The 18415-nt window shown below is 45.0% G+C and overlaps 1 protein-coding gene across 1 annotated transcript in view; it reads right to left on the reverse strand.

The window, feature by feature from the left end:
- Sec10 (Exocyst complex component Sec10) overlaps positions 1–18415 on the reverse strand; it is a 243095-nt gene that overhangs the window by 93405 nt on the left and 131275 nt on the right. Inside the window, exon 12 of the mRNA XM_075673687.1 lies at positions 3762–3885. Coding sequence (XP_075529802.1) covers positions 3762–3885 — 124 coding nt within the window. The remainder of the gene's footprint in view (positions 1–3761; positions 3886–18415) is intronic.

Genomic DNA, 18415 nt, shown 5'->3' on the forward strand with positions numbered 1-18415 from the left:
TCCGTTCGTCACTTACGCATATAACACTGCCTCTCAAGGCACTACCGGATTCTCACCATTCTTTCTGCTTTACGGCCGTCATCCTTCCAGCACCATTGATACTGTTCTCCTGTACTGGCCGGACCCTGCTGAATGCTCACCTGTTTCTGCAATTGCTCAGCAAGCCGAGAAATGCCGACAACTGGCCCGTTCTTTGACGTCTGCTCAACAGTGCCACCAAAAAGAGCGCCATGACCTCAATCCTCCCCCTCACCCCTTCCCCGTCGACTCACTCGTGTGACTTTGGGTCCGCCTGTTGCTGCTCCTGGCCTTTCGTTCAAGCTCCTTCCGAAGTACCACGGGCCCTACCGTGTGGTTGCACAAACATCACCAGTGAACTACGCGGTTGAACCCGTATCGCCATCTCCCGATCTGCATCGTCGGGGGCGAGAGACTGTGCACATTGACCGGCTGAAGCAGTATTATGATCCGCCCACCTCTTCCTAGGTCGCCAGAATGGCTACTCTTCAATTCCGGGGGTGTGACGAAGAAGATCGGCAGGCTGAAAAGCCCCGTTGCCATCGTGTGGCTCGTACCTAGTTCATTCGCTGGCTGCGCCCTACCTGCTGGTGCCGCATTGGTCGCTGCTTCTCTACAACCTGAATAAACCCCCTTTACGAAACTATCAAATTCCCATTTTTTAAATGCAATAGGGCAAGAAATTAACTTTAATGCACACATCAATAAAAAACATATTAGAAGGTTAAAAAACGAGAAGAAAGGGGGTTAACCGAGGGGCCCGATTTTTATTAGTCATATCATAAGAAGTCAATAAACACTGACACCAAGGACAACATAGGGGAAATTACTTGTGCTTAATAAATGAAATAAATAAATGATAAATTAATAGAAATTAAAGTGGATGAAAAACAACTTGCCGCAGGTGGGAACCGTACCCACAACCTTCGCATTTCACCCAAAAAGATCACGTTCTCATGACACCTGCGGCAGCAAGGACGTTCCACGTACGCCGCCAAGGTCTGTGGGTGGTGGCGCTGGCTAACACTCCCAGGGTTCTACTAGGACACAGAAATACCCAAGAAAGTGGATGGGAAAACGGCGGCATGGTAGCTCAATTGGTAGAGCTTTGCACACAAAATGCGAAGGTTGTGGGTTCGGTTCCCACCTGCAGCAAGTTGTTTTTTCATCCACATTAATTTCCATTAATTTATCGTTTCTTTATTTCATTTATTAAGCACAAGTAATTTCCCCTATGTTGTCCTTGGTGTCAGTGTTTGTTGGCTTCTTATGATATATTAGAAGGTTAGTATTAGAATAAGATACTGTGCAAAATTGAAGTTTTCTTCTGTGTTTTCATGGAAATTTTACTTACATTTCATTTTCATGCATTTTGAATACTTTAGGTGTATGCACGAATGCACTATATGTAAAACAAAACACTTTTAACCCTTTGAGGGTCAATGATGTAAATATACGGCGCTGCGAACAAGTCCAAAAATGGTCGATGCCATATATTTATGGCGCCGTCTGTACATATAAAAAGCGCGCCAATTTCCTAACTTTTTCTTTTCAGTCAGATGCTGCCACTATGTGAGAATACAGGGAATTTTTTTCGCATGCCTCCCTCTCTTGGTTTTCAATGCATGGTTTGTCTTAGAGCTAGTTTGCTCCCGCACGTCTATATACTACCGCTCCCGCATTGGCGGGCGCGCGGACGAGTGGCGGTTCGGGTTTTGTTTCGCGGGTAGTTTCGGCTTCTTGTTCTTGCAAAACCGATGGCTATCTCGTTACTAATCACTCAACAGGTGACCACCTCTTTCTCGCTCATTTAGTGCTCGCAGGGGTGTGCATAGGAATGATGCCGCCGTGCATGCGTTTCCGTTGCTTCTTTTTTTTTTTTTTGACACTCACGAAAACTAATTGCCTCTGGTTGGCAATAAGATGAAGATTAGCGAAAGTTTGTCACACGTTGTGCTTTTTTGACGGGCACACAACCACAGTTATCTTGAGTGCGCGCACCTACGCAGTTCGATTACGCTATGGATGTACATATTAGTGTAAGAGCAGGAACATTTGCGTCTTGCGAAATATTCTCGTGTGCACATTTTCAAGGCCTTGAACTATGTGTATAAAAAAGCATCAAATGTTTGATTCTTATAAGTTTATTTCCTTTTTTATTGTTGTTATTTATGAAAGAGTACATATATACCAACGCAAAATATTTTTTTTTTTCATTTTACTGTCACCCTAGAAAAATTGCGGTACATTTTTTTCTAAATAAGTCCCTAAGAAGAATTGGAATCTGCAATAATATAATCGACCCTGGGCGGTCGCATATGGCGAAAAAAATCGACCCTCAAAGGGTTAAATAATTGTCTGAGTTATCTTGAGCGAAAATTATTGTTGTCAGTATTTTTATGTATTAGAGTACATTTACACTGTATACATGAATATTGCTTTATATTTGTAAATTTCCGCTAAAATAATTGCTCTATTACATAGCTAGTTTGTAGTTAATTGAACAATTTGTGTCTGTATATGCAATGGAATTGCATCACATTTCATTTCCTGTATCTGCCCTTTCTCCGTTTGAAATGATATCTGGAGGAAGAGCCATCGTTAGCCTATATGCCTTTAGCTCTTGCTTCCCTTTATTTTGTATTATGAAAGAAAGAATAAAGTTCTTCTTTTGGCAGCCGTGTTAGAAAGACCTCAATGATTCCAACTATATATGGACGGCAACACACCATATATCAGGTACCTACTCCAATAAATAAAATAGACTGCTTCTTAGACATAGAAAGTGCTATATTGTTTATACAACGGACAAGATTAATGAAATAAGTAGTCACATGTATGCAATTGTGCACATGTGTGTCCGTTTTATTTTGTCCTTTGTGCGAACAGCACAGCACAGTAAATAGAACAATGTCATACCAACCAGCCCCAGTCGCTGCCTTATACGACATATCAAGCACAACCTCTGGAAAAGTGTTTAAAATGGTTTTGATTGAAAAAACAATTTTGTAAATTTATTGATGCCCTTATATGTATTTGGTCTTGACAATGTTTAGTGTGAAAGTTTCATGTGACACTGCACTTACATATATTTTTCTTTTTGTCTTGTGCTTGTCGAGTATATATATATATATATATATATATATATATATATATATATATATATATATATATATATATATATATATATATATATTTTTTCATAATTATGTGTGGTGAGCAACTACAGGGACTATATCACTGCATGAGTAAAACGAGAACAAGGTGAAAGCAGGAGCCAACGTTTTGACAAGTAGACTTGTTTTCTTCAAGGTCACTTGTCGAAACGGTGGCTCCTGCTTTCACCTTGTTCTCGTTTTGCTCATCGTCCTGAATTTTCATCTCCCACCTTCCCCGTGTTTTCCCTATATGACTACATGTTGCGTAATATAAATGTAGTATCGTAAAAGTGCGTATGCCTGTAAAAAGGTTAGAAACATGTACGAATTTCACCAATATCACATTTCGTAAAAACGCAAAAACTTGCCAAACGATTCAATACTTAAAAAAAATTTTTTTTTCTTTGGTTATTTCTTGTTGTATTCGAATGTGCTAGTAGATGTGATTTTGTTATAAAAGTGTGCATGCTAGCCTGCATGCCAAACTGTATCTAGAGCAAAGGCCTTTCTCAGGCTACTAAGCCGTTTGCTTTTGCTACAGTTTCTGTTCCTATAGACAAATTTTATGCCAACATGCATACTCACAGGAGGAGAGGGGCAACATTGTTATTGAAGAGCTTCTCAAGTAGCTGGTAAATGGAGTTGCACTGCCTGACCGTGTCAAAGAAATAAACCTCTGGCTCACTCTTTGGCTCAGACACAGGTATTGCTGGTGGAGAGAGAAAACACCATTCACTTATACATTCTAACTACATAACATTTATCACAGTGAATGTACCACATTCATTTATGAATGTGGTACATTCAACACAAAACATTTATGATTCTTGTAAGATTGAGAATGCAAGAGAGCACACAAGCACAAGACGCGCTAAAATGCGAGTGCTGCCATTTACACAGATTCTAAAAAAATATGCAGTAACATGGCCTTCAAGATAGGGATGACACTATCAATCAACTATTCATTGATTAATATATTAAATGTATCCCACAAACTGATTAATCTTCATCATGTCCACCTTTCATTTAATCAAGTTAATTGATCAGACATGTTCGAATAATTGTTTGCGAGAGTCTGACAGAACTGGAGCGAAAATTTTGAAATCATATTAGAATTGCTATGCATGAGCAGTGACTGTGTGGCTGTGGTAGAGCGACTGTCAAATGTTTTTCCAAGTCCCACCTCATGCCAGGCCGCACCCTTCCCCTCTCTTCCCTCCACAATGCACATGCCACCACGCCGTCCAAAGCCGGAGTCTTGAAATGCCCTCACAATTCAAGGCACGCTATGCAACCCAGTTGTTGGTCGTCGAATCGCTCCCAGTCCACTAAAGACGTGGCACAGCATTCGCGCTGGTTTGGAGCATGTATTTGATATAGTGATGGAGTTCATGTCAATTCCAGCAAAACTATAGCTTCCAAGCATCTATTCTCGCAAGCCGGTTTCACCCAAACATCTCGGCCAATTCACATTCCTTCGCTCTGTAAAAACAAGCATGTGGCTTAATATCCTAAACCAGTCATTTTATTTTCTTTGGCATTTATTGCAATTTCTTGCATATTTTAGTTGGACTTCACCCTTCACTTTTGCTATTTTTCTTATCTCTTGTTTAAGTGTATTTTACAGGAATTCCCTAGCGTCATGTATCTTGTATAATTCTGCTCTAAGTACCATTTTATAATGTGTATTGTTTATCTTTTCAAATACCAACAGTGCCAACTCTGTTTAGTCTTTAACAAATTAAAGATTATTCTTTATCAATCTTTATACACTCATATTTATAACTTGGATCCACCTTTCAAACATTAAAATAGGGTCCTACAAAAGTAGGCAACTGTGTTTCAAGCTTTTTGAAGGACCAGGCAAAAATTTTAATTAATCAATTAATCAATGAAAGACCCTGCATTGAAAGTGATTAATCAATTGAAGGCTAAAACGATGAATGATTAATCGTTAATCAAATAAAAAAATAATCAACTGTCCCTACGTCAAGACTGTCAGTGCAGTACAGGCAGAGTGCCAAAAATCTCGAAGGCTATGTATTAGGTCACCTATCTACAACACCATGTTTTGCAACAGCCACAAGCAATTCAGTGAAAGTAAAATTCAGCAAAATTATCCTAGCTTTGTGGCTCAAATTACAGCAGTATAATAGCAATATGATTAAACAATAACAGGGATGGTAATGGCCAAGGAAGTTTAGGAGCAGCTCTGGAAGCAGCAAATTTGGCACTTTGGAGCAGCTTTGCAAACGTAAATATGTGAGAAACACAGGCATAATCATAAACTTGTTCCTTATTTTACTTTTCAGAACACAATTAGGTCACGACAGACCAGTTCTGCGGAAGCCCGCAAGGCAAGCAAAATTTATGGCAGGGAACAATTGTCATCTACCCGACTGTAGCATGAAGCTACAAAAGAAGCCCATACAGGTTTCTCAGAAACCAACATTAAATTGCATACCAGATGTGGCAACTAAATGTGGCCAAGAAAAAATAACCTAGGGCTTTCCATAAACAGCGCCCACTCTATGCTATAAGGCTGTTTTTTTTTTTCATTGAGAACAAGCAACAAATATTTAATTTTAATCAAATAACATTTCTTAGCATACTATTCAATAAGGTGCCAAAGCAAAGGTTGTGGAATACGCTGAGAAATGACGGATAACAGAGTATATAGCAACCTAGGCCTCGTTTGGTTGTTTTTTCGGAAAAAAGAAAAAGAAAAAAGAAAGCCTGTAAATTTTTTAAAATTCCCGTGACACCATGTCCCCGCACCAGTAATATAAGTAACCTCACATTTAAATGCCATCATCAGTGCACTGTGTATATTACAAACGTGCAAACCTGGGCCACAGTCTTGTAATGGTTCGAGAAACGAACCATTACAAGACCGTGGCGCACGTTTCACACTTCACATTCGACAGGGACCAAAGATGTGCCCCAGAGATTGCTTACGTGGCGAGAAAAAAGCACACCCGTTCGTTCCGAGTGCCCCCATTTGACGAGGTTTGCATAAAGATTAATGGAATCCTTGGTGCGCAGAAGCGTTGTCATGGTCACAGTGTTTTTTTTCTTCTTTTTAATTTATTTCACGGGCATTCTTTGTAGTCAAAAAAGCTCTCACAAATCCTAGGTTGTTTTAAATGCTGTTATCGGTCATTTGTCAACGAAAGCCACAACGTTTTCAGTGACTTCTCATTGATGAGGTAAATTTGTAAATTCATTAACTCATAAATGCATTCGTGCACAATGGATGAAAAATATTCAGTGACCACCATGAACAACACCCGTCAAGGTTCAGTAAATGCTGGTTGCATAGTGTGCTCAGATAATTTTGAATTCTTGGCAACCTTCATTCAAGATAGCAAAAAACTGCAGAATAAATGCGAAGTAACATAGTGGTGCTTGCACGTTTGCCAATATTTCACATCACTTGCCGAGAAAAAGCTCTGATATGTTTTTTGAAAACAGAAAAGGGATAAAAATGTTCACTGGCTTTCTGGTCTGCATCATCGACCAATATTTTGAATAAGTTAGATTATTCAGGCTTATTTACGCTTCTGCCGCAGGTGCCATAAAGCTAATGTAACATGGCAGCCGATATTTCGTGCACGAATGATGGTTTATTAAATTTTCTGCACTCGACATGTGCACGTCACGTCGCGAACATTGTTGCCATGAATTCAATTTCAGAGGTTTGCAGTTTTGCCAAATGTTCAATTACGACCACAATTTGGTCACTAAGGTTGAGTTGACTGAATACGAAACCTTACATCCATGTTTTGCGTTCTGTGGTGGCAAGAGCCTGATTTTCTGTGGTGTGGCCTGGCCGAAAATAGTCTAGCCTGCGCGCAAATTTGAGTGACGATTGCAGCTGCCATTGGAGATTTGTGACCAAGAAGTTTCATGAAATCAAGCCGGTCGTTTGTCGGCGTGCCACAGTATCATCGCACATGGACCAGACGTGGTGCATGTGCAAGACAGATTTAGAACGCTACATGCATGGCGTTCGCCCATTAATAAATGCAGATGTATGTACCAACATGGTGCAATATCGAATGCTGAGATATACAGGGTGTTTCACGTAACTTGTGCCAAGGATATTAAAAAAGCAGTTAGCCACAGCTTAATGAAACCAATGGAATATGGTTTGCCATATCATATTGGTATCGTATTGCAGCGCTCTCAACCGCGGCGGCAGCTCTAGGCATCGGCTTCACAGTGCGTCAGCATCCTTGGCGGTGGCACACTGAAAGGAAGCACCGCCGTCCCTGATAAGCGATAAGCTCGATGCACGGTTGAGAGCGCACGAGCACAGTCACGTGGTTTCATTTCATATTTTGCAAGCTTTTCCTAAGCAGCAAAAAAAAAAAAAAAAAGAAAAAAAAAGAAAATCCCATGCAGCATGTACGTTGCCACAAAAAATTGGATCGGTCGTTTCTGAACCCCCCCTTCAACGCAACGAAAAGCAGTTGGCCCTAAAGTGAATATTAAATTTTTTTCATAATTAATCTTACTTAACTAATTAAGAAACGAGAAGAAAGGGGGTTAACCAAGGGGCCCGATTTTCATTAGTCATATCATAAGAAGCCAACAAACATTGACACCCAGGACAACATAGGGGAAATTACTTGTGCCTTGTGCCAACTTGCCGCAGGTGGGTGCCGCAGGTGGGTGCAGCAGGTGGGAACCTGTGGCACCTACCTGCGGCAAGTTGTTTTTTCATCCACTTTAATTTGCATTAGTTTATCGTTTCTTTATTTCATTTATTAGGCACAAGTAATTTCCCCTATGTTGTTCTGGGTGTCAATGTTTGTTGGCTTCTTATGATATGAATAACTAATTAAGAGGGATATAAAAATACTCTAAGGAGTGCCACACGATAACCATACGGCACTGGTTTCATTCAGCTGCAGATAAATACCATTTTTAAATCCTTGGAACAAGTTACATAGACACTCTGTATAACGAAACTGACAAGCTACACGCTGAGAAAATTGTATGAATTTATTAATTCAGCGTGGCTTTCCTTCCCGATCGCTCCATGAAATGAGCACCAGTTCAAATTGCCTTTCGCTGGTTTGCACATATACAAACGCGTAACACCTTTATGAAACATTCATAATGCACTGTATAGCACATACTCGCCGTGGTTGCTTAGTGGCTATGGTGTTGAGCTGCTGGGCATGAAGTTGCGGGATCAAATCCCGGCCACAGCAGCCGCATTTCTATGGGGGCGAAACGTGAAAACACCAGTGTACTTAAATGTAGGTGGACGTTAAAGAACCCTAGGTGGTGCAAATTTCCGGAGTGCCCCAGTATGGTGTGCCTCATAATCAGATCATTGTTTTGGCCCGTAAAACCTTATAATTTCTTTTTTGAAGTGTATAGCACAAGACAGTTTTCTTTTTCTTGTGGCCTAGTTACAATTATGCGAGCAAGCACACCTACACTCCAATGATGTTGACGCTGAAATGTAATGCTTAGGCTTGGACTGCAAGCCAATGCATGTCTATGGCTGTGTGGTTGCCCCTGGACATGCACATCACTCTTTCTACGCTCCGCAGGCCTTTGTTACCCTGGTGGTCTACTACGTGGTCGCTATGCCGTCCGCCATCCCGCCCTTAACAGTGTCGCTCACCGAAAGCCCCGCGCAGCACTACCGCCTGGAAGGCGTGCCCGCACTCTATGAATTCATGCCTCGGATCACCAAATTCCCTGGTATCAAGTTGACAAGATTGATGCTGGAATCAAGTCCCGCCTTGTATTTATATGCCTGGCCGCCACCTTGTGCTTTCAGTGGGCATGGGAGCAGCCATCACGGAAGCATGGCTAATCCCTTCTTTTTCTACACTCCGCAGGCCCTTGTTACCCTGGTGGTCTACTACGTGGTCGCTATGCCGTCCGCCATCCCGCCCTTGAGAGTGTCGCTCACCGAAAGCCCTGCGCAGCACTACTGCCTGGAAGGTGCGCGCGCACTCTACGAATTCATGCCTCGGATCACCAAATTCCATGGTATCAAGTTGACAAGATCGACGCTGGAATCAAGTCCCGCCCCGTATTTATATGCCTGGCTGCCACCTTGTGCTTTCAGTGGGCATGGGAGCAGCCGTCATGGAAGCATGGCTAATTCTTTCGTTTTCTACGCTCCGCAGGCCCTTGTTACCCTGGTGGTCTACTACGCTATGCCGTCCGCCATCCCGCCCTTGACAGTATCGCTCACCGAAAGCCCTGCGCAGCACTACCACCTGGAAGGTGCGGGCGCACTCTACGAATTCATGCCTCGGATCACCAAATTCCATGGTATCAAGTTGACAAGATCGACGCTGGAATCAAGTCCCGCCCCGTATTTATATGCCTGGCTGCTACCTTGTGCTTTCAGTGGGCATGGGAGCAGCCGTCATGGAAGCATGGCTAATTCCTTCGTTTTCTACGCTCCGCAGGCCCTTGTTACCCTGGTGGTCTACTACGTGGTCGCTATGCCGTCCGCCATCCCGCCCTTGACAGTATCGCTCACCGAAAGCCCTGCGCAGCACTACCGCCTGGAAGGTGCGCGCGCGCACTACGAATTTATGCCTCGGATCACCAAATTCCCTGGTATCAAGTTGACAAGATCGACGCTGAAATCAAGTCCCGCCCCGTATTTATATGCCTGGCCGCCACCTTGTGCTTTCAGTAGGCATGGGAGCAACCGTCGCAGAAGCATGATTAATCCTAGTTTTCTACGCTCCGCAGGTGTGTAACCGCTTTTCTATCTTCGCTAGAAGGTCGGACGACTACTGCTTGGTAGTGCTCCCATGCCCACGGGTGCTTTGTTAAACCTTGTGCAATTGCTTTGATTCTCCTTTGTTGTTGCTCTGCTGTGGTGACATTGAGACTAACCCTGGTCCAGCCCGCACTCGATCTACTCAAACCGAAAGCGATTCGGAGCACGCGCAGATAGGTATCATGATGCAGATGCTGAAAAAGACAAATGATAGCATCAAGGAACTATCAGAAGATTTTTCATTGGGCCAAGCGACTGCAATAGCCGACATTAAAACAATCAAGTCTAACCAAGAAACATTAGAATCTAGGCTCGTTGACATGCTTAACCGCATTGAAACTCTTGAACGTAAAAGCAATGACTCTAGCTCCATGAGTCATCACATAGCTGCCGTGCAGGATACTGCCACGCGCCTGACGTCACAGCAAGCTTCAATCCAGAATCGCACAGACGATCTAGAAGATCGGTCCAGACGTGAAAACTTGATCATGCATGGTATTCCTGACGCACGTGAAACATGGCAACAAACTGAGCAGAAAGCGCTTGCCGTGTTGTCCACCATGATGGGCAATAGCATCTCAGAATCCGAGATGGAATGCGCACACCGTTTAGGCACTTTCACAGCATCAGGATGTCGGCCTGTTATTATAAAGTTTATTTCTTTTAAAACTAGACAGAAAGTGCTAAAATTACGGTCAAAATTCAAAGAAGATAGAATGTCAGTTGCCGAAGACTTTTCCGCCGCCACTTGCCATGTTAGAAGAAAGCTGGTTGAATTTGCCAAAGGTTTAGCCGGGTCACCGAACTTCCAGCTGCGGCACAACAAGCTCATTGTCCACAATAAACGCTACGTGTGCGACGCAGCCGGCAGCAGCATTAAAGAGCTAAACCCGCCCATTTCTGGTGATTCAACTAACAGTGTATCGTGACCTTCAGCGCCAAACTTGACTGGCGAAACACCACCATAGGTAAGCGCGAGCGGACGTGCTGGTTTGTTGCCGGCACCCAGTGTGTCTGTACTTTTGGCAAATGTCAGAAGCGTACTTAATAAGCGTGAGTCACTTGAATCAGTTGTTTACACGTGCAATTCATCTATCATTGCGCTCACTGAAACCTGGCTCCACCCAAACATTACTGACAACGAAATATTTCATGACGCACCTAGCTTCAGCATTTATCGCTGCGACCGTGAATCACGTGTAGGAGGCGGTGTTATGTTAGCTATTTCGCGAGATATTCCGTCTTCCTATATTCTTGTTCAAACTAATCTAGAAATTGTGTGGGCGCACACTTATATCTGCCATAAAAGCTTTGTGTTTGGGGTTTGCTATCGTCCACCCAATAATTGCTCAAATTTTGCTGCCCATGTACATGATGCCATTGGTACCATTATTGCATGTCATCCTAACGCTTTCATGTTTCTCCTGGGACTTCTCCTGGGAGATTTCAACTTTCCCAACGTTTCCTGGTCTTCTGAGCCCCCGGCTTTGAAACCGTTTTCATCAGAAAGCTTTGACTTTATTAATCTTTGCTCGCTATTTTCTCTTTATCAGCTTGTCTCTCAACCTACTAGGCTATCGCACAATACGGCAAATACGCTTGACCTTATACTAACGAACTGTCCTGATATGGTCTCTGATTTATCCTATCTGCCAGGTATTAGCAATCATTTAACGCTCTGTTTTGAAGTAAAATATTGTCAGTCTGTAAACCGGAGAGTCCAAAAGTCCCTTCGTAATTACAGTAAAGCCAACTTTGAAGCTATAAATAACGAACTGTCTACGTTTCTCAACGTTTTCTTAGATGATTTTGAAAGCCGTACTACCGAAACTAACTGGAATATGTTTACAACAAAAGTACATGAACTAATCGACAAGCACGTACCTATGCGCACTATTTCTTCGCATTCAAAAGCACTTTGGTATAACTCCAATTTAAAACGACTTCGTAACAAAAAATAGCGGCTCTATCGCTCTGCCAAGCATTCTCCCTCCGAGCAGCGTTGGGATGCATATGTCAAAGCGAATAATGCTTATGGCTCCGCACTGAAATGTTCTCGTAATAATTTCCTACGACATACTCTGCCAGCTATGCTCAGTAATGATCCAAAAACGTTTTGGCGAACCATTCACCCAGACCGTAATAGCGAAATCACGTTACTTGACTCTTCTGGTGATGCAATTGCAGTTGCCGACTGCTCTGTGGTATTAAATGATGTATTTTGCCGTAATTTTGTAACAACCTCGTCTACAACACTTCCCAACGTGCAGTGTTTTGATTCTCTAATAATGGATCCAGTAATTATTCAACCCCTTGGCATCGAAAAAATTATAGAATCATTGAAAGTGTCCTCAAGCCCAGGAATTGACCTTATCAATGCGAAATTCTTAAAAAGTGCAAAAATATATTCTAGTATTATGCTATCCAAAATATTCCAACAATCAACTGATGAATCCACACTGCTATCCGACTGGAAAATCGGAAAGGTAGTTCCAGTTCATAAATCTGGAAGTAAAAATTCACCCCTAAACTACCGCCCGATTTCACTAACTAGTATCCCGTGTAAAATCCTCGAACATGTTTTTTACACAAACATTGTTAATTTCTTTGATGCCAACTCATTCTTTTCGAAAGCTCCAACATGGTTTCCGCCGATCTCTTTCCTGCGAAACACAGTTGGCTTCCTTTAGACACAAGGTACATACAATTCTTTATCGTCGTTCTATAGCTGACTGTGTCTTCCTAGATTTCGCAAAAGCTTTTGAAAAAGTTTGCGACAGTTTACTTCTCTTTAAATTAAGCAAATTGAACATTGATAGGAAACTTCTCTCCTGGATCGAATATTTTCTAACTGGACGCTCACAATTCGTGTCTGCTAACACTTATAATTCCCCATTGAGGCCAGTTCATTCTGGCGTGCCCCAAGGTTCAGTGCTCGGCCCTCTCCTGTTTCTCATTTATATTAATGACTTGCCGCAATGCGTGACCTCTAACATTCACTTATTCGCCGACGATTGCGTAGTCTTCCGAGAAATTATTGACCAAAATGATGTTACGAACCTTCAAAACGATATCAGCTGTGTATCTAACTGGTGTAAAGCCTGGCTGATGGAACTCAACACAACAAAATGTAAGGTATTACGCATCTCCCGTACAACTTCTTGCCCCATTTCCTACTTGCTCGAGAATTCCGCTCTCGAATCCGTAACATCCTATTGCTAATTAGGTGTCCACATAACTTCCCCTCTTTCTTGGTCTCTTCATATTAGCAAAATAATTAGCAAAGCAAACCGCTCGTTAGGTTACCTCCGGCGAAATTTTTCATCTGCTCCTGTTTCTTTAAAACTCCTCCTTTACAAACCTTTAGTCCGAAGTAGCTCGAATATGCCTCTTCAATCTGGGACTCCAGCACTGCTATAGTAACCTCTGCCCACGAGCTTGTCCAAAATAACTCTGTCCGCTTCATTCTAGGAAATTACAGTCGTACTGCCAGTATCACTTTAATGAAAGAGTCCCTACAGCTTGCGTCACTCGCCTGTCGCCGCAAGTTTTCTTGCCTATGTCTCTTCCACAAGATATACTACAGTCCCGCCCTACACAACGACCTTATTATTCCTCCATCATACATTTCTCCTCGTTTCGATCAGGCACAAAAGGTGGGAATAATGTCGTGCTTAACGCAAACATGTTATCAATCATTTGTACCCCGCACCTCACAGGACTGGAACCACCTTCCTGGAGCAGTCACATCCACTGTTCACTATTCCCAGTTTCATAATGTTTTAAACACAAGTGTATTGCAATGTAACTAACCAACTATGTAATTATATTTGTTGTCGGTCAATTGCTTGAATTTTTGTTGCTTCCCGCAATTATCTCATCGTTTTAGCTAACATTGTATTAGCAGAAGAAAAACCTGTATAGTGTCTTTTTTCCCATATGTTCCACTCCCCTCTGTAATGCCTCTGGCCCTGAGGGTAATACTAATAAATAAATTAATTAAATTTAACAACTTCATCCGAAATTAGTGTTTTGGCGCAAGCTGGCGCAGCTCAATGGTTTGGTGCAAGATGGCACAATTGGTGCAGCACTTCCATCCCTACAATAATGAAAAGTGAATATACTTTAAGACTTTTTATCTAGCATTAGGCAGGGTCATGTGGTGACAAACACGATTCCATGCATCTCAAGTCAGCTGGCGTTGTTTGAGGTCACGTTCTGCCACTATTATCAAACATCTAATAATAATAATAATAATAATAATAATAATAATAATAATAATAATAATAATAATAATAATAATAATATCTTTACCTTTAAATATTCTTAAATATATTTGGTTGTGTTGTAACCCTGCAAATTGCTTCTTAATGAATGCATCAAGCAACAGCACTTTCAAAACATAACATTGTGTAGCGGCAGCAGCATCGGCGTCGCACGAGGGATGACGTAGACGCTCGCGTCTACACGAGGCTCGAGCGGCTGGCGCTCCGGCATGGGCTAGCGTTCCGAAGGAGATCATTAAAAAGAATGCTACGCTAAGAGACGGACTGTCGGTTCTTCCTCTCCTGCGAGAGCCCGAGACTTTAACGGTCTACGTGGTCGCTCGTCGCCACAGTTTGGTGACTCCGGACGTGATACTGCCATACGCTCCTGTGGTAGAGACGACCATGAACCAGACCGGCGCTACGAGAGCTCAAGGCCAGAACCCATCCGAGGAACGCGGTGAGCCCTCCTGTTCCGCCATCGCTGTCCGCCTCCCACAGTACTGGGACCAGCATCCTTCGGCGTGGTTTCTTCATGCCGAAGCGCAATTTCAAGTCGCTGGTATCCGCTCTCAAGCCTCGAAGTTCCATTACGCCGTCGCAGCGCTCTCGCCCGCCGCCATTGACGAGGTAGCAGATTTGTTGTGTTCCCCATTGTCTGCCACCGCCTACGACGATCTCAAGGCAGCACTGCTACAGCGCACAGCAGCTTCACAGCTTTCTCGCATCCAGCAGCTTCTGTCCGCTGAAGAACTCGGCGACCGACGCCCTAGTCAACTTCTTCGCCGAATGAGCCAGCTGCTCGGAAACAACGCGAGATCCATCGACGACACGCTGTTGCGCGAACTGTTTTTGCAACGACTCCCGGCTAACGTGCAGATGGTCCTGGCGACAGCCTCTACCATGGACCTTACCGGACTTGCCGCTTTGGCCGACAAAGTCATGGAAGTAGCCACCCCCACCATCGCAGCCACGTCACCGTCTCCGGGTGACAATATAACCGCTCTGCAAACTCTTCCCTGCTCTTCCGCAGTGCAATCTCCGCTCGACTCCTTGTGTGAGCGCCTGGAACGCATCATCTGTGGAGCGGAACATCGCCGCGCGTCTCATCGCCCACGCAGCCGTAGTTCCAGCAGATCAAGACGCACGGGCACTCAAAATGAAACCTCAACTACAGCGCCTGGCGTTTGCTACTACCACCGCCGTTTTGGAAACGACGCTCGTCACTGTAGGCGTCCCTGCGCTTGGCAGGGAAACAGGCCGGCCGACCTCTAACGGCGACGAGTGGTCCGGCCCAACACACAAGTCGCCTTTTCTACGTGACGGACAGAGTTACGGGAAAACGATTCTTAGTCGACACAGGTGCTGACGTCAGCATTCTCCCCGCCCAGCGCTCCGACCGAAAAGCGACTCCTGTGTCGTTTTTGCAAGCAGTCAACGGCACCAGGATTCCAGTTTTCTCGTCACGCTCCGTCATGCTAAACCTTGGCCTTCGACGAGCGTTCCGCTGGATTTTCCTGGTTGCAGACGTCGTCATGCAGTCATTGGAGCGGACTTCTTGCATAACTACGGACTCCTTGTGGACATCCAACGACGCCGTCTCATCGACTCCGTGACCCAGCTATCCGTTCCCGGTGTCCCATCATCAGGCACATCGCCCATAGCGCCTATTTCTGCCATGTTGGACGAACCTTTCGCCGCGCTCCTACGCGAGTTTCCCACTTTGACGCGCCTGCCGGACTGGACGCAACCGGTACAACAGGACGTGTGCCATCACATTGTCACCTCCGGCCCACCGGTCTACTTCCGACCCCGGCGTTTGTCCCCGGAGAAACTCAAGATCGCTCGCGCGGAGTTCGAACACATGCTGCAACTTGGCATCATCCGCCCGTCCTCCAGTAACTGGGCATCACCACTTCACATGGTGCCTAAGAAGACGGGAGACTGGCGCCCATGCGGTGATTACCGGGCACTAAACAACGTCACCGTTCCTGATCGCTACCCTCTACCGAACATTCAGGACTTCACGGTAGCGTTGCACGGTGCGACGATCTTTTCTAAGATCGATCTCGTTCGCGCCTACCATCAACTACCGGTCGCTGAAGAAGACATTCCCAAGACCGCCATCACCACACCCTTCGGTCTTTTCGAATTTCTCCGCATGCCTTTCGGTTTACGGAACGCGGGCCAATCCTTTCAGCGTTTCATCGATTCCGTCACCCGAGGTTTGCCTTTCGTTTTTGCATACATTGACGACCTTCTCGTTGCAAGCTCTACGGCAGAAGAACATCTTCACCACTTGCGGTTATTGTTTTCACGCCTTGCCCGTAAAGGAATTGTCATCAACGCCGCCAAGAGTGAATTCGGTCAACCCGAACTCGAGTTCCTCGGTCATATCGTCGACGCTAACGGCATTCGACCTCTGCCGTCTAAGATTCGCGTCATCGAAAACCTTCCCCGACCGACCACACTCACCAAGCTTCGCCAATTTCTCGGATTTGTCAATTTCTACCGCCGATTCATTCCCGATTGCGCACGACTTATGGCTTCGCTAGACGCTCTCCTGGTAAACAAACGCAAACAAGTGCTTCAGTGGACTGAAGAGGCCACCGACGCTTTCACAAGAGTCAAGTCTGCCCTCGCCGACGCCACGTTGCTTAGACACCCAAAGCCAGACGCACCCACTGCCATCATGACCGACGCTTCAAACAACGCCGTTGGTGCCGTTCTGCAGCAATTCATCGACAATGCGTGGCATCCACTCGCTTTTTTCTCCAAGAAACTGAAGCCTGCGCAGTCCCGCTACAGCGTGTTCGGCCGTGAATTACTCGCTGTTTACCTGGCTATCAAGCATTTTCGCCATTTCCTCGAAGGCCGTGCATTCACTGTCTTGACGGACCACAAGCCCCTTGTGCACGCAATGAATCGTTCGGCGTCCTGTTACTCGCCCCGCGAGGTTCGACACCTTTCCTACATTTCCGAGTTTACAACAACGTTCCGCCACATCAAGGGCACCGACAACGTTCCAGCCTACGTCCTCAGTCGTGTCAATGTCGTTTCCACGTTGACATCGGAACCTTTCATCATCGAGGCCGACTTACTCGCCAGTCAACACCGTGACGACACTGAACTTCGTACACTCCGGAATTCGTCAACGTCCCTGAAATTGGAAGACGTCGTTGTAACTCCAGATGGTACGTCCGTCGTCTGCGACACTTCTAACGACACACCTAGACCATACATTCCGGCATCCCTTCGCAGACGTCTATTCGAAACCGTGCACAACCTGTCGCACCCTGGCATACGCGCGACACAGAAGCTTCTTTCCAGTCGTTTCGTTTGGCCTCGGCTAAACGCACAAGTTCGCGATTGGGTTCGCTGCTGTTTGTCGTGTCAACGTTCGAAGATCCAGCGTCACCCCATTCCGCCTGCCAAGTCTTTTCTTCCACCGGATGCTCGTTTTGACACCGTACACCTGGACCTCGTCGGCCCTCTTCCACCTTCGAAAGGTTACTGCTACATACTGACATGCATCGACCGTTATACACGGTGGCCAGAAGCTACACCTATATCTGACATATCAGCGCCCACAGTTGCAGCAGCTTTCATGTCTACGTGGATAGCAAGGTTCGGCTGCCCATCCACAATAATCACAGATCGCGGTCGACAGTTTGACTCAGCACTCTTCAACGAGCTACTCAAACTACTCGGAACGACACGTTTTCGCACAACTGCTTACCACCCTCAGTCCAATGGACTAGTTGAACGTTTTCACCGGCATCTCAAGGCCTCCCTTATGGCACATGAATCGCCGGAGAAGTGGGTCCTACATTTGCCCCTTGTCTTACTTGGCATCAGAGCCGCACTCAAGAGTGACCTAGGTTGCTCCTGTGCTCAGCTAGTCTACGGCACCCACCTACGCCTTCCGTGCGATTTCTTTGTCGCCACCCCCCAAACGCCTATGCCATCACCTGCCGACTACGTTGCCGAACTGCAAGCTTTCTTGAGCCAGATGCGCCCCATGCCTACACGTTCACAAGAAGCAAGGTCCCCGTACGTTTCTCCCGCACTCAACTCTGCTACCCACGTTTTCGTGCGTAACTGTGCTGTGCGGAAGCCTTTGCAACCACACTACTCCGGGCCATATTGTGTTCTAGAGCGTCGTCCGACGACGTTTGTTGTGAATGTCAACGGCCGATCAGACA

This window comes from Dermacentor variabilis, chromosome 11 (assembly GCF_050947875.1).
Source record: "Dermacentor variabilis isolate Ectoservices chromosome 11, ASM5094787v1, whole genome shotgun sequence".
In the NCBI taxonomy this organism is placed as follows: domain Eukaryota; kingdom Metazoa; phylum Arthropoda; class Arachnida; order Ixodida; family Ixodidae; genus Dermacentor; species Dermacentor variabilis.